At 39.6% G+C, this 15,733-nt stretch overlaps 2 protein-coding genes across 2 annotated transcripts; both read left to right on the forward strand.

Annotated features, from left to right (window-relative positions):
* Positions 1 to 13: 13 nt before the first annotated feature.
* On the forward strand, positions 14 to 3,007 carry isoc2 (isochorismatase domain containing 2). The gene is made up of 7 exons (XM_026184203.1): positions 14 to 93; positions 277 to 389; positions 753 to 877; positions 967 to 1,179; positions 1,747 to 1,817; positions 1,939 to 2,056; positions 2,871 to 3,007. Coding segments are annotated over exons 2-7 (594 nt in total). The 5' UTR covers positions 14 to 93; positions 277 to 388; the 3' UTR covers positions 2,937 to 3,007.
* A 78-nt stretch (positions 3,008 to 3,085) lies between these two features.
* On the forward strand, positions 3,086 to 8,578 carry foxj2 (forkhead box J2). Its single transcript, XM_026184198.1, has 10 exons — positions 3,086 to 3,489; positions 3,803 to 4,168; positions 4,281 to 4,355; positions 4,455 to 4,547; positions 5,121 to 5,279; positions 5,368 to 5,869; positions 5,959 to 6,120; positions 6,213 to 6,314; positions 7,411 to 7,746; positions 8,064 to 8,578. The coding sequence occupies exons 2-10, from the start codon at positions 3,845 to 3,847 to the stop codon at positions 8,174 to 8,176; spliced, it is 1,866 nt and encodes a 621-aa protein (XP_026039983.1). The 5' UTR covers positions 3,086 to 3,489; positions 3,803 to 3,844; the 3' UTR covers positions 8,177 to 8,578.
* Positions 8,579 to 15,733: the final 7,155 nt, after the last annotated feature.

Raw genomic sequence — 15,733 nt, forward strand, 5'->3', positions numbered from 1 at the left:
TATTGGTCAATAATCGCTCCCAGGAAGGCAGCGCCTGTCAAAGAAAGGCTGAAGCCGAAGTTGAACTCCGTGGTCTTCTTAGCTTCGTGCTAGGTTAGTTTTTATTTTTTACATCCGACTATAGATGCTAATATATTAACTCTTTAATAACAAATATACTTATTTATTATTAGTTAATATGATTACATATACGCAATTTTGTCTGCAATATTAAATTCGGTCGTTCTTTTTTCTATTACAAGTAAGACATGTAAATATTTTATTTGGTTTACACAGGCGACGTCACATGGGAAATAATACTTTAACCTGACAGTTAAAGTTTCTGCAGTCCCCTTCAGCCTGTTACCCACTACTCTCTACCTCACCTCTGGACTATTAAAGCAACAAGAGTAAGTGACATTTCTTATGCTTTAATTCGCTAAAACGAGCCATGATCTTAGCAAATTCCTTTGAGTCTAGCTGTTTTTGAGTTGTCACTGGTGCCTTTGTTATCAAAACAGTGCAATATCAAAGAAGGAAATAATGTCCTACAAGGAAGAAAACGCACCATTTTAGACTCATGCTGACAGGTTAGCTAGAGTCTACGATTGTCCAAATAATGGTTAAAGACTGCAACAAGCAGCTGTGCTACAGTTGTAAGCTATAAAACTTATAAAGTTTCACCTTTATAAATTTTACTTCAAATCTCTCTGATGATAGTACAAGATGGTATTAAATCTACCTGAATGCCTTCTGTGACCTTGCTCTTGTAGTGGCAAACATTGGCAGGCTCTCCACCAAGGATGCAGTGCTTTTCCTGTGCGATATGCAGGAGAAGTTCAGACCCAACATCTTCCAGTTCACCAACATTGTCAGCAATGCAGCCAGACTGCTCCAGGTTGGTTCTCCTCATCAGCACAGTTGTCGAGGATGAATAATTTGGAGAGTCTGAATCAGATTTGCCAGGTTTCTCCTCTTCTCTGACAGGCCAGTCGTATCCTGGGCATCCCCCCCATTTTGACAGAGCAATATCCTAAAGGTCTTGGGCCCACAGTACCAGAGCTGGGAGCTGAGGACCTAAAGGCCCATGCTAAAACTTCATTCACCATGATGATAGAGGAGGTGCAGAAGGAGCTGGAGGCCCTGGGGAACCCCAAACAAGCCATACTGTGTGGAATAGAGGCTCACGCCTGTATCGCTGTAAGACACAAATGGGATTCAGCATCTGCGCCGTTAAAAGGAAACAAAATCTTTCCATTGACTTGGGTATTTTGAATAGAGTGACATTCAGTATCTGTTATTCTGAGCATACAATTATTCAATGAGGCACCAACTCTTTCATATTTTTCAAATGTATATTTTATATGCGAAGCATAGTTGTAGTTATCAGGAGACAATTATATGGAGACGTTAGTCTTCAACTGGATTCTCTAACATGCACAAACAATGCATGTCACATCAGTATGTGTCTTATCAGTTGTTCCACAAAAGAAGCAACAAGCAGTTTATCTGTGACCTGCAGAAATGACATAAATATAATAATTTAAGGTGCACTTGGATGCATGCAAGATATTGTATCTTTATAATGTCGGCTAAGTGTTAAGTTTTAATCACAAAAACAGAGTGGTGGAGGTAATGATGTTAGGTGATTATTAATTTATTACACTGTCATTAAGTAACATAAATATGTAATTTTGTAACTGTGTTTGACTGAGTTTGCAGTTTTAGTTGACAAATAGAAAACTTTCCTCCTTGTCTTTTGCTCAGTGCACAGCTTTTGATCTGCTCGAGAAGGGGATAGAGGTTCATATTGTAGCTGACGCCGTGTCATCCAGAAGGTATCGGTGTATTTGAACAGTATTTTTTCATTGCAGTAAGAGATGTCACACACACGGAATGAGTGTGCCTTGGGGAAGTTACATGTGCACTTTACTATAACGTTTTCACTTCCCTCCTCAGCCAAACGGATCGTTTGTTTGCTCTGTCACGACTGAAACAGAGCGGAGCATACCTCACCACCACAGAGGCTGTTCTGCTGCAGCTGGTTCAAGATGCCAAACACCCCAACTTCAAGGAGGTACCTGCTACAGATGCTTCCTGTCGCCCTCCTGACTCAGTATTGTTTAGCTTAGTTTATTCAGTCAACACATATTAGATTCCATAAACAGTTGGTGGTCAATGTACAAAACAGACACTGAACAGGCTTAACCCCCTAAAGAAAACCAAACAAAAAAATGAGCAAAATACACATTTCTGTGTTTATATCATCATTATTAAAATAATTACACAATAACTACAATATTAACACAAATTCCTTTAATGTTTTTTTTAATCCTTTTCTTTGGTGAGAAAAAAGAAATACACTTCAATCTGTTGCCAGTAAACCTAATTAGTTGCAAAATGTTCCTCCAGCTGTTTTAATTCCAACCCTTTGTTTTCCCTCATCCCAGCTTTTTGGAGACAGTTTGCTATCATCAAATTCAAAATTACTTTATTCTTTTCTTGCAGTGATACAGCATGTCAGTTTAAATGTTTGATGATGTCTATGCTCAGACATGCATAAGATAATGTTTTGGCATTCAGGGGCTGAAGAAAAAAAAAAAAAAAGGGGAAAATTCAAACAGAGCTAAACATTAAAGTCACACAAAACAGACAAAAACACAAACAAAAACCAGGTGCAACAGAAATGGCCCATGCACGCTCTCCCCCACTCTCTCACACACACAAACACACACACAATAAGCTGTTGTGAGTGGTAATAATTTGCGACTTATCCCCACTGACCTTTTGTTGTAAAGGGTGCAGCAATCAGACACCTGTTTTTGTGCGCGTGAACATGCCAAAATTTATACGATTACATGACTAACCCACGTCGTAAACTGTGTTGACAGATTCAGAAGCTTCTGGCGCATCCGTCTCCTGACACCGGCCTCCTTGCTTTCTTCAGCGCTCTGTAAAGAGACCCATGTCCTACCACTGTGTCCCACTGTAAAGAGCTGTACCAATAAAGCGATGCTGCTACTTTAAATCTGCTCTGTGTGTGTTTGTGTATATGAATCAGACCCTTGTACCTTGCATAACAGCTTGGACTTGTCTTAGTGGAAAATTCAGGTGCATTATCTGTAACCAGAACCTGACAGGCAGAGAAAAGGCTGGTGAAAGAGTAAAGAGGTGGAACCAGCTCCCAGAGGCGGTGCATAGAGTGATATCACGCAGGAGGAGGAGTGAGTGACGTAATTCTGGTAAACCAGAAAGGGAGGGGAAGCAAAGAGAGGGAGGGAGAGCGAAAAAGGAAGCTGTCGGATAAGTTTTTTGTGTGTATATTTCTCCAAAGTTACACAAACTTTCACTAGCCGAAGGTATGACTGCAGCCCTGCGGGGACCGACATGCTGAGGACAGAGACCTGAAGGAGAGGACGTACAGCAGTTTGTTAGCAGCTGTGCACAGCTGATGACAACATAAGCCATTAACACTTCTGAAGGCCTTGGGCCTCGAGTGACCATACAGAGGTAAGTAAGTCATTCTTCCTTCTCAGAAAACAACACAAGTAGTTGGAATTGGCAAACATATGTACCTATAGTCATGCTATGGCTTTGCTGGTGAGTGGAAAGTTTCCCGAGCAGCACAAAGTGTCTTCTGTCTGAACTTACTGGTGTGTAATAGACGCTAGTTGGGAAGTACAGGAACAGGACTGCTGACACAGTTACAGGCAGAGGGAAATCCTCTGTGGGAGTGCTCAGTGTTTTGACTGCCTACTATATTCAGAGTAAGCAAAATGTAAAAAGACTTGTTGATCCAGTACTTTCTCTTCTGATCCTTCAGAGCCTGGACTGAGAAAAAAACAAAACAAACTAAAACTGAAAAATGTCCTCTGACTTGGACTCCAGTCTTACCAGTATTGACTGGTTGCCCCAGCTGGGAATCAGCAGCCTGCGCTCTGGGAAAGAGAGAGGAGGAGGAGGGGAGAAGGAGAAGAAAAAAGACAGAGGGAGGGAGAAAGGAGACTTTCTACCCTCAGTGCCGGACCCCTCCCCTTCTAACTGTAAAGGGAAACCCCCTCACAGCTATGCTACTCTAATCGCCATGGCAATAGCCGCTGCACCTGAGAGGAAACTGAGTTTAAATGACATTTACACCTGGATCAGTGACACTTTCCCCTACTACAGCCGGGTGGGCCGCGGATGGAAAGTAAGCTACAACATATTATCAGTGTGGGCGAGCAGTAATAATATGTCACTAAAGTGTAGTCAGTGTAACATCTGCTTTACTGGACATTCCTGACACATGTCATTCCCAACAGAATTCCATTCGACACAATCTGTCCCTTAATAAATGCTTCAGGAAAGTTCCTCGACCGCAGAACGACCCTGGCAAGGTGAGTTACTTCTACCTACTGTTGGAGTTTTCATCATTTGAGATTGATGACTGTTTAAAAAAAAGAGCATGAGTTCACAAACCTGTGGTGTCTTTCCAGGGTTCCTATTGGACAATGGATGGACCTTCAGACGGACATCAAGTGAGGGCACCTAAACGTTCCTATCCTGAAGAGGACGAGGAGAGAGAGGATGTATGTTTTTGGTTTTCGGGGTGTTTTTTTGTGACAAACCTTTATTCTCCACCTGTCAAATACATAATGAGACCACATAAAGTGCAAACACAGATGTAAATTATAGCCCATTAATGCTTAAAACTCTTAACCAAACCTCAAGCATGTGGCAGATTATTAAAACCGCCACATTTTTCTAATTATGCCATTATTTGCAATGTGTGAGAACATTAAGATGGACTAAGATATCAGTTTTGGTATGGCTACGTCCTATGAAAAGAAGTGTACCAATGTGCTTCCCCGGGTCTTTAAAAGTTCAGCTTCCGGGCCCCTCCCCAGTGGAGCCAACTCCCAGTTTGGATTTAGGAGACAAACAGCATCTCTAGTTTTAAGATTAGACTGAGCAAACTTTCTTTTTTGATAAAAGCTGAGAGCCAAAAGGGAGTTGGTTTTTTTTTTTGAAAGGAGGTAATTTCTGGCTGTAGTGGAGGTGCTCAGTCTTATTTAACATTTAATATATATATTAGCCTGCAGGCTAATATTGACAACTTTTTTTTTGTTGCTGTTGAAAGTATTTATGCTGTGCTGTTACAGGTTCCTCAACTGCAGGAACTAAAAGCAGAGACGGGGCTCTCTCCTCGTCAGCCTCAATCAGCTTCACACACAGACCAACAGCTCTTTAACTCAGAGTCACTTGGAGGCATCCAGCAGCAGTCACCACAGTCTGCCTCCCTCTCTCCTCCCCCATGCAAAGTACAGTCACTTTCTCACTCCTTTTATAAGGTTTACTTTAATTAAACAACACCTTGCTCTTCATAACACCTTATTCTTATCTTTACAGCAACCATCTCCCTACATGCCCACCTCTGTCTCCAGTCTCCCTGTCCCTCATCCATCCGTCTCGCCATCAGCGGTGCTCCCACCTGCAGCCCCTATGTCATCCATCACTTCTTTCCCACCTTCTCACCCACCTGGCCCCACTTTCTCCATCCCCCCTGCTTCTGCTACACCTCTGGCTCCTGCCAACATGTCTACAGCGTCTCCAGCTGCTCCCTCCTTCTCTGACGCTGCGCTGTCTTTTCCTGTGACTTCAGACCCTGTGTCTGTTCCCGCTTTCTCCTGCGCGCCTGATCCGACAGCTGTTCCCATTTGCATCGTCTCAGGACCCAATCACTCATCCGAACTGACTGTCCCATCATCAGCCGTCGCCCCTCCCGTCGTTTCAGTAAACCCCCCTACTGATCCCTTGCTGCGTTTCACCTTTGACGAGCTCAACTTACCTGATCTGTATGCGTCTTTCAAGTCTCTGTTCAGGACAGTGCGCGAGAGGGGAGGCTCGCAGTGTAAGTGGCATGTGTGTATCTGTGTTTTGACTCTGTACAGTTTAGATTCTGCATAGATGGATTGAAGGAATTGCCTCTTTTCTTTCCAGCGGATATAGTTCCCCTGGTGATCCCAAATAATGACATTACCCCACTTCACACTCCAACTCTGCTACCCATGTCCCCCCATCCTGCAACCGCACAAATTGCACCACCTGCATTGGCTGCACCAGCTGCACATCCTGCCGACACTGAGCGCATTTCACAATTAAGTAAGTCTCATGCGACTTTCTCAAACCAGAAATGCATAAACTGTATAAAAGTTCAATGCTTCTAAAGTTGCCTTCTTGCCTTCCACTTGTAGCGGTGCCAGCTGACTGGTTCAGTAACCCAGATTCTCTGAAGGAGAGTTTCCGCATTGCCAGCAACTTAGACTGGGCAAACATAGACCTCACTGGTCACCCAGGTCTGTTTTGTTCTTGTTTAAATGGGCACATTAATCAATCATCAGGGTTCATAGATCTGTGGAGTTTAGAGTCGTGAGGACATGGGTAAAAATGTTTAATCAGCCAGTTAATAGAGTGATTGGAATTCAGTCATTTTGATCATTAATTGATCATTTAATTTAATCATTATTATTATTAATTTAGTCTTTTCTGGTTTCACCTTTATCTTTGTCACATGTAACACTGAAGTATTTAGTTTTGTATTTTGGAGTGATGGCTACATAAAGCGAGCAGTTAGAAGATTTCACAGCAGGCATGTAAAAAGGAGATTAGGCAATTTTTCAGAAATGATCAGCTGATTAGTAAAAGTAATTATTGTCCTAGATTACAGTCCTCTTTCACTGCGACCATTTACATGAAATAGTGGTTAAACACAGACATGTTTCAGTGCTACGTACATTGGCAGGAAAACAAAAGATTGCAAAGAGTCCTCTGAAAAACCATGCACACATTTACAACTTCCATAGGATAAATATCATCCCTACACTTTTAATCCCAGCAAAATGTCCCAGCAAATCCCCCCCCCCCCCCCCCAGGTGCAAGACTCAAGAACTCTGAGAACTACATCTCAGGCTCTACTGGCCTCAGGATGTTAAATGTTAAAGTTCACGGCTGTAAAATCTGAAAAACACTGAACAAGTATGGCTTGTTTAGAAGAGCTGCCAGGAGAAAGAGTCTTCCCTCTAAAAAGAACATGACAACTCAGCTTATGAATGAAGAACCAAGGTTCAGTCAGACTTCAACCTGACTGAAAGGCTGTTTCATGTTAAATGGCTGCTGTGAAAAATGGCTGTCTGCAGACTGTGTGCAAGTTATTATTAAGCCAAGAAACAAGAGTTGTCGTAGCTATATTCCTCCAGTGTTTTTATTGTCATTTGGGCGGCCTGACTCTTTAGAAGTTAGACAAGCACATCATGCACACTAAACAATCAATCCAATCCATTGAAAGCTTTTCTGTATTTTGTAAAGAAAGGCCTGTGATGTTTCATATTGTTCTTAAAAAGCCACAGACTGGACCTTCGTGCTCTGATCTGCTGTTTCATTTTATATTTGCAGACCTTGTTCAGAGCATGAGACAGGCAGAGCTCTGCGACTGGGCTCTGGACCCGGCGGTCTTCACTTCCCTCTGCGACTCTCTGAACCGCTTCTTCACTCAGAAAGGCATGATCACCCCTGGGAATAACTCCCCTGTAGCCCCTGGTGCCCCTCAACCCTTACCAGCCTTTAACTTCAACCCACCCCCTACCCTCTCCAGCCTCACTCAGCCCTCACCCCTTCCCTACTCTTCAATAGCTCCCCCTGCCAATGGTGCACAACCACCGCGGCGGGCTCTGCCCATGCAGGGACCAGGTCTTCAGAGACCACAGCTAACACAGCCTGCAAGCACAGCCGGTGAGACCTGGACTTAAAAACATATTTTCTTCTTTACTTTTATGAAATAAGACAGGATGGGTTCATATTTTCCCCAAGCCTGTTTTAGAATAATCTTCCAGATCAGTGACATGTTTCTGCTATGAGAGCTATTTATGGAAACACTGAATTAAAAACAGTTTTTCTCCTAAGATTGAACAGAAATTGTTATAAATCTGGACAGCAGGTTTTGTCTGTTTAAAAGAAGTTGTTTAGATAGAAAAATATGATTTGACATTCTCTCACTTCCTTCTTGTTATATACTCAGTCCATGTGTCCTCTTTTTTTTTCCTTCTCAGCTGGGATTCATCCTCAGCCGATGACGCCACGACAGCGTCCCCCACTAAAGAATCTGCACAGCAACAGTGAGGAGATCCAGGACGACTTTGACTGGGACTCTCTGATTGTTTGACCCTCTCGCTCTGTGTGGAAACCCCAAAATGTTTTTGAGAAAATACTCTACTCTTTGCAGAAGCTGTCTCACTCTGTTGTACATGTTTAAAGCTTCTCTGACAGCAAGTATGGGATCGAGTTTGTCACATATGACTGAATGCCCCCCGAGGTTCAAATAGTTATTTTTTCAATATTACTCAAATTCATATGCTGTAATACTGTTTGTTTAGCATATCCTATGTAGGTAGTTGGGAGGCTGGTGTCTATTGGATTGTAAAACACAGAACTGTGTAAAGGTCTTGAGCCTCACCTCATCTTTTTATGTTTTTCTTCCAAGGAGCCAGGCTTTTGTAAAAGTGCTCCTGAGCAGTAGTTCTCCAAGATTTCTGAAGGTCTTTCAGAGCTTTTCTTTGGACATTGGCTGCTTTTTTTTTGTTTTTGATAACTCGTTTTCAGCCAAGTCCTTGTACCTGACCATTTTCAGAGGAATGTTTTTTTTTGTTTTTGGTTTAGCTACTTAACACTGACCTTTAAATCATTAAAAAGACACCAAACTCAAGGGATGAACCAGTGTTGCCTACACATAACTTATAAAGAACTCAATTTAAGTTGCATCTTTAGGCTCTTTGTTACTTGCTGCCTGTCACAGATAGGGATGGGTATCGTTTAGGTTTTATCCGATACCAGTGCCAAACCGGTACTTTTGAAACAGTGCTGGTGCTTAAACGGTGCTCAAACCGGTGCTTAAAGAATGGAGAACACAAAATTGGTCCGAAAACCTCTCATGTTCAGCTGTTTTTTTGTAAAAAGATATCAATGTTAGCCTTTTCTACAGCTATGGGGCCTATATGCTATCACTCTTGGTTGGAAGCAGTGCTTAAACAATGGAAAAAACACAAACTTTGTCCAAAACCTCTCATGTTTAGCTGTTTTCCACTTTTTCTTTGGTTATTTTAGCCTTTTTGGCCAGGGTGAAGGGAGTATCTGAAGGGAGTATCTGCCATCAAACAAGAAGACAGCCGCATGTAGCTATGATGATGTTTGCTAGTTCACCTTACATGCATTAATGTAATAACGTGGTTAGCCTACTCAGCGTAAATTACACACGAACAACATGAAGCTACTCACGCAGAGAAGAACGGCTGCTGCCATCATCATCCGTCATCATTTCTGCTACACTGGCAGGGCTAGGGGCCAGGACTCTCCTCTTCGGGTTTTTGGGGGATGTTGCTAACTCCGGGTCCGATAACAGGCACCACACCCGCAGTAGATGTGCTCGGTGTGAGGTCTGGCAGCAAGCTATCAAATACGGCACATTTCTCGGCTTTTAAAAAAAAAAACGCTGTGCGTCGCCAGGTGTCTCATCAGATTTGAGGTGTTACCTCCTTTGCACAGTATCACAGTATCAGCTTAAAGCACTTGTTGCAGGCTGCTGAGTTTGCATCTTTTGCTGTGAAGTACAGCCAGACTTTTGACCGCTTCGCCTTGGGCATTTTTAATCTGTAGCTCTGCTCTAAAATAACACTTGTGTCAAGCCAGCCTCCAATTCGAGACTTGCAGTCAAGCCAGCCTCCAGTTGATTTTACGTTCCCTGTGTATTCAAAGTATTACGGGAATGGATGTGGAAACCGGATTTCAAAATAAAAGCCAACTTCGAGTGAATTAACAGATATGTTAAGAACATAATAACATATAATTTAGGCTTTTTTTTTTTTTTTAGAAACTCTAATGTTACATCTACATGACACAGCCTTGTACCCTAATTGTGCCCTGTCAAGGCCATCTTATTTTGGATTTCAAAGTAAAAGCCCTGTGAATCTTCATTTTTGAACTACTCTTTCAATGAATTCATAATGCTCTTAAAAGCAAAAGTCGTATTTCCAAATACTATTTGAACTTTGTATCAACACTTTCCAACCGCAGTCTTTTTCACAGTAATACCATATCAAATAAATTCTTTCTGATTTTGCTTTTCATAGTAATGGCCCTTTGAAATTGCCGATATTTGACTTAATCTTCTAACGATTCAAAATGCTCTAAAATGGAAAATTCCTGTTTCCACAGGGTAATTCCACCTTAGATCAACAGTATACAACCCCACAGTGATACCATATCAATATCAAGTCATTCTGATTTTGCTTTCAAAAATAAAAGCCCTTTCAAATTGTCCATAATTGACCTAACTTTCAGTGATTTCAAAATGCTCTAAAATGGAAAATTCTTGTTTCCACAGGGTAATTCCACTTTAGATCAACAGTATACAACCCCACAGTGACACCATATCAATATCAAGTCATTCTGATTTTGCTTTCAAAAATAAAAGCCCTTTCAAATTGTCCATAATTGACCTAACTTTCAGTGATTTCAAAATGCTCTTAAATAGAATTTTGCTGTTTCCACAGGGTAATTCCACTTTAGATCAACAGTATACAACCTCACAGTGATACCATATCAATATCAAGTCATTCTGATTTTGCTTTCAAAAATAAAAGCCTTTTCAAATTGTCCATAATTGACCTAACTTTCAGTGATTTCAAAATGCTCTAAAATGAAAAATTCTTGTTTCCACAGGGTAATTCCACCTTAGATCAACAGTATACAACCCCACAGTGATACCATATCAATATCAAGTCATTCTGATTTTGCTTTTCATAGTAATGGCCCTTTGAAATTGCCGATATTTGACTTAATCTCCTAACGATTCAAAATGCTCTAAAATGAAAAATTCTTGTTTCCACAGGGTAATTCCACTTTAGATCAACAGTATACAACCCCACAGTGATACCATATCAATATCAAGTCATTCTGATTTTGTTTTCAAAAATAAAAGCCCTTTCAAATTGTCCACAATTGACCTAACTTTCAGTGATTTCAAAATGCTCTAAAATGAAAAATTCTTGTTTCCACAGGGTAATTCCACCTTAGATCAACAGTATACAACCCCACAGTGATACCATATCAATATCAAGTCATTCTGATTTTGCTTTCAAAAATAAAAGCCCTTTCAAATTGTCCACAATTGACCTAACTTTCAGTGATTTCAAAATGCTCTAAAATGGAAAATTCCTGTTTCCACAGGATAATTCCACTCTGTATTTACAGTATACAGCTCCACAGTGATACCATATCAATATCAAGTCATTCTGATTTTGCTTTCAAAAATAAAAGCCTTTTCAAATTGTCCATAATTGACCTAACTTTCAGTGATTTCAAAATGCTCTAAAATGGAAAATTCTTGTTTCCACAGGGTAATTCCACTTTAGATCAACAGTATACAACCCCACAGTGATACCATATCAATATCAAGTCATTCTGATTTTGCTTTCAAAAATAAAAGCCTTTTCAAATTGTCCATAATTGACCTAACTTTCAGTGATTTCAAAATGCTCTAAAATGAAAAATTCTTGTTTCCACAGGGTAATTCCACTTTAGATCAATAGTATACAACCTCACGATGATACCATATCAATTTCAAGTCATTCTGATTTTGCTTTCAAAAATAAAAGCATTTTCAAAATGCCCATATCTGACTTGATCCTGGAACAATTTCAAAATGCTTATATTTTATATTATATTATATTTTAAGTCTGTGGAAAGATGTCATTCTAAATAAAGAAATTACAAAACAGCTTGCAAACCAACCATGACATCTTTCCACAGACTTAAAATATAAACGTACTATCAATTACAACCTAGTGGCAATTTCAGCTTCCTTTTAAATCATCTTTATGATTCAATTCTGTCATAATCAATTGAGTCTGATTTTGCTTTTCAAAATGAAAACACAATATGTGTTGAAACAGCAATTTTCATTTTTAAAACATTCTGAAATAATTGAAAGAGTATATCACATATGGACAAATTCGACGGGCCATTAATTTGAAAGGCGAAATCAGACCAACATAAAACTTACATGGTTTTACTGTCGGGTTGGATACTGTTGATCTAAAGTGGAATTATCCTGTGGAAACAGCATCTTTCAATTTAAGAGCATTTTGAAATCGTTAAACGAGTAGGTCGTCTATGGGCAATTTGAAAATACTTTTATTTTGGAAGGCAAAATCAGAGTGACTTGATCTTAACATCGTATCTCTGTGGGGTTGTATACTGTTGATTTAAAGTGAAATTATTCTGTGGAAACAAGAATTTTTCATTTTAGAGCATTTTGAATCGTTAGGAGATTAAGTCAAATATCGGCAATTTCAAAGGGCCATTACTATGAAAAGCAAAATCAGAATGACTTGATATTGATATGGTATCACTGTGGGGTTGTATACTGTTGATCTAAGGTGGAATTACCCTGTGGAAACAAGAATTTTTCATTTTAGAGCATTTTGAAATCACTGAAAGTTAGGTCAATTATGGACAATTTGAAAAGGCTTTTATTTTTGAAAGCAAAATCAGAATGACTTGATATTGATATGGTATCACTGTGAGGTTGTATACTGTTGATCTAAAGTGGAATTACCCTGTGGAAACAGCAAAATTCTATTTAAGAGCATTTTGAAATCACTGAAAGTTAGGTCAATTATGGACAATTTGAAAGGGCTTTTATTTTTGAAAGCAAAATCAGAATGACTTGATATTGATATGGTGTCACTGTGGGGTTGTATACTGTTGATCTAAAGTGGAATTACCCTGTGGAAACAAGAATTTTCCATTTTAGAGCATTTTGAAATCACTGAAAGTTAGGTCAATTATGGACAATTTGAAAGGGCTTTTATTTTTGAAAGCAAAATCAGAATGACTTGATATTGATATGGTATCACTGTGGGGTTGTATACTGTTGATCTAAGGTGGAATTACCCTGTGGAAACAGGAATTTTCCATTTTAGAGCATTTTGAATCGTTAGAAGATTAAGTCAAATATCGGCAATTTCAAAGGGCCATTACTATGAAAAGCAAAATCAGAAAGAATTTATTTGATATGGTATTACTGTGAAAAAGACTGCGGTTGGAAAGTGTTGATACAAAGTTCAAATAGTATTTGGAAATACGACTTTTGCTTTTAAGAGCATTATGAATTCATTGAAAGAGTAGTTCAAAAATGAAGATTCACAGGGCTTTTACTTTGAAATCCAAAATAAGATGGCCTTGACAGGGCACAATTAGGGTACAAGGCTGTGTCATGTAGATGTAACATTAGAGTTTCTAAAAAAAAAGAAGCCTAAATTATATGTTATTATGTTCTTAACATATCTGTTAATTCACTCGAAGTTGGCTTTTATTTTGAAATCTGGTTTCCACATCCATTCCCGTAATACTTTGAAAACACAGGGAACGTAAAATCAACTGGAGGCTGGCTTGACTGCAAGTCTCGAATTGGAGGCTGGCTTGACACCAGTAAAATAACGTACGTACCTGGGCCCGCCTACTATCCTTGACATCTCAGGGGGGAAAAAAGCACCGAAATGTGCGCTGCTTTTCGGTCTGGTTACTACTAGTACCGTTTATGTCAGAACTGGTGCCATCATGGCACCGAATACCGGTACCCATCCCTAGTCACAGAGCTATTTTACTACTTGGCATGGTGTGTTCTTAAAGAAATCTGAGGAAACTGGACAAAAGAAAGAAGTAGCAAGCCTAAAAAATGGTGGATGATGGATGGTATCTGAAAAGTCATATCCTTAAAAAACAGGCGAAAATCCAGCAAAGACCTGACACAGAGATACATGACTTCAGCTGATCCATCCAAGAATAGGGATGGGTATGGTTTAGGTTTTATCCGATACCAGTACCAAACCGGTACTTTTGAAACGCCGGTGCTTAAACCAGTGCTTAAAGAATGGAGAACACACACTTTGTCCAAAAACCTGTCATGTTCAGCTGTTTTTTTGTAAAAAGATAACAATGTTAGCCTTTTCTGCAGCTATAGGGGATTTATGGCATCACTCTTGGCTGGAAGCAGTGCTTAAACAATGGAAAAAACAAACTTTGTCCAAAAACCTCTCATGTTTAACTGTTTTCCACTTTTTCTTTGGTCATTTTAGCCTTTTTGGCCAGGGTGAAGGGAGTATCTGCCATCAAACAAGAAGACAGCCGCATGTAACTACGACGGTGTTTGCTAGTTCACCTTACATGCATTAATGCACTCATTTCCCATCTTCCTACTCAAATAATGAAACAAGATTTTAGTCACATTGGAAGAACGAAAAAGCAAAAGACATTTCGTGTTTTTGTTTTATTTCATAAATTTCTTCTGATTTTTTTCCATTTTACTTTTCAAATGTGAATGTTCACAGTCAACACCACACAAAATTCCACCTTACCCGATAAAAGAGATATTCTTCTTGTTGATATAAAATAACAATAAATTCATCAAACTAAATTAAAAGAACAGCATGAAAAGCATATTGTCGAGTCCCAGTTTTATCTCCTTCCATTTGCTGAAATAATTGTCTTTTGTTTATTTCTTATTTTTAAAGAAGCATCAGTTGCCGTCCCTCTCCAAAGGAAAGGGGGATGAAACACAAGGACAGTGCTGCTCTAGGACACCTGCATGCCAGGAATCCCATATGAAATGTGTGATTAAGAAAAACTGCTTTTAATTACTGAAAAGAAGAGTGTGAAATATGATTGGCAGGGAAAAAACAAAACAAAAAAACAAAGGTGACCCTTACAACACCTCATTTGAAATCCCCACATTACATCTTATTATTACAACTTCCAAAAGCAAAAATAATCAATGTGGATTCTTCCTTTCTGAGTCACTGAAATGAGATCGGACACGGGGGGGAAAAAAAAAAATGGAGACAGACACATACAAAGACATGAACATTTGAACAATTGCGTACTTGCACACTCAAAAATGAGCATTTGTGTTCTCATTCGCACTTTGCCACCCACACACACACACACACACACACACACACTCTTTCAACGAACATCACTCCCTCCCTCCCCCCATTGGATCACAGATGTCAGAGCTCTTTAGGTTTTCTACAGTAACCAGGAAGAAGCAGAATAGGGAAAAAAGGGGGGGGAAAAGGCATTTGATCTAGATGGCATCATCACACAATCCTCCTTGTTTATTTGTTCCCAAAAAGTTGGAAAAAATAAATTACATTTACCATTAAATTAAAAGTGAAACAATTTGACCACATTGTGCCTGAAATGTTAATGCAGGTTGTTCAGCCCGTATCTCAGTCTACAGTTCATTAAAAATAGCTCTTCATGGACTCGTTTCATTTCAGTGATTCAGTGTTTGTCTTCATCCTAGAGGGAGAGAAGAGGAAGAGGCAGGTACAACAGTTTCTTTGTCCAGTTTGTTAGTGGCTGTCTCCTCATCCTCCCTCTCTCCCAGTGCAGTAATGTTAGAATAGAGACACTACTGAAAAAGCCTCGAGGTATCACAGACTTACCTTCATTTCAAGACAGGACTGAAAGGACCAAAAATGAAAAACAAAAACAAATACATGAAGTACGATACAGAACAGAATTAAAACAAAATAAATAGATCTCTATTTCCCACCCGTAAAATAACCTGTGAAATGAAAGGACTAAATAAACGAAATAATTATTCTGAAATGAAATAATGCTTTCAAAAAAGGAAAAGATGAAACATTTTTTTGATTTC

Source organism: Astatotilapia calliptera, chromosome 11, assembly GCF_900246225.1.
Source record: "Astatotilapia calliptera chromosome 11, fAstCal1.2, whole genome shotgun sequence".
Lineage (NCBI taxonomy): Eukaryota > Metazoa > Chordata > Actinopteri > Cichliformes > Cichlidae > Astatotilapia > Astatotilapia calliptera.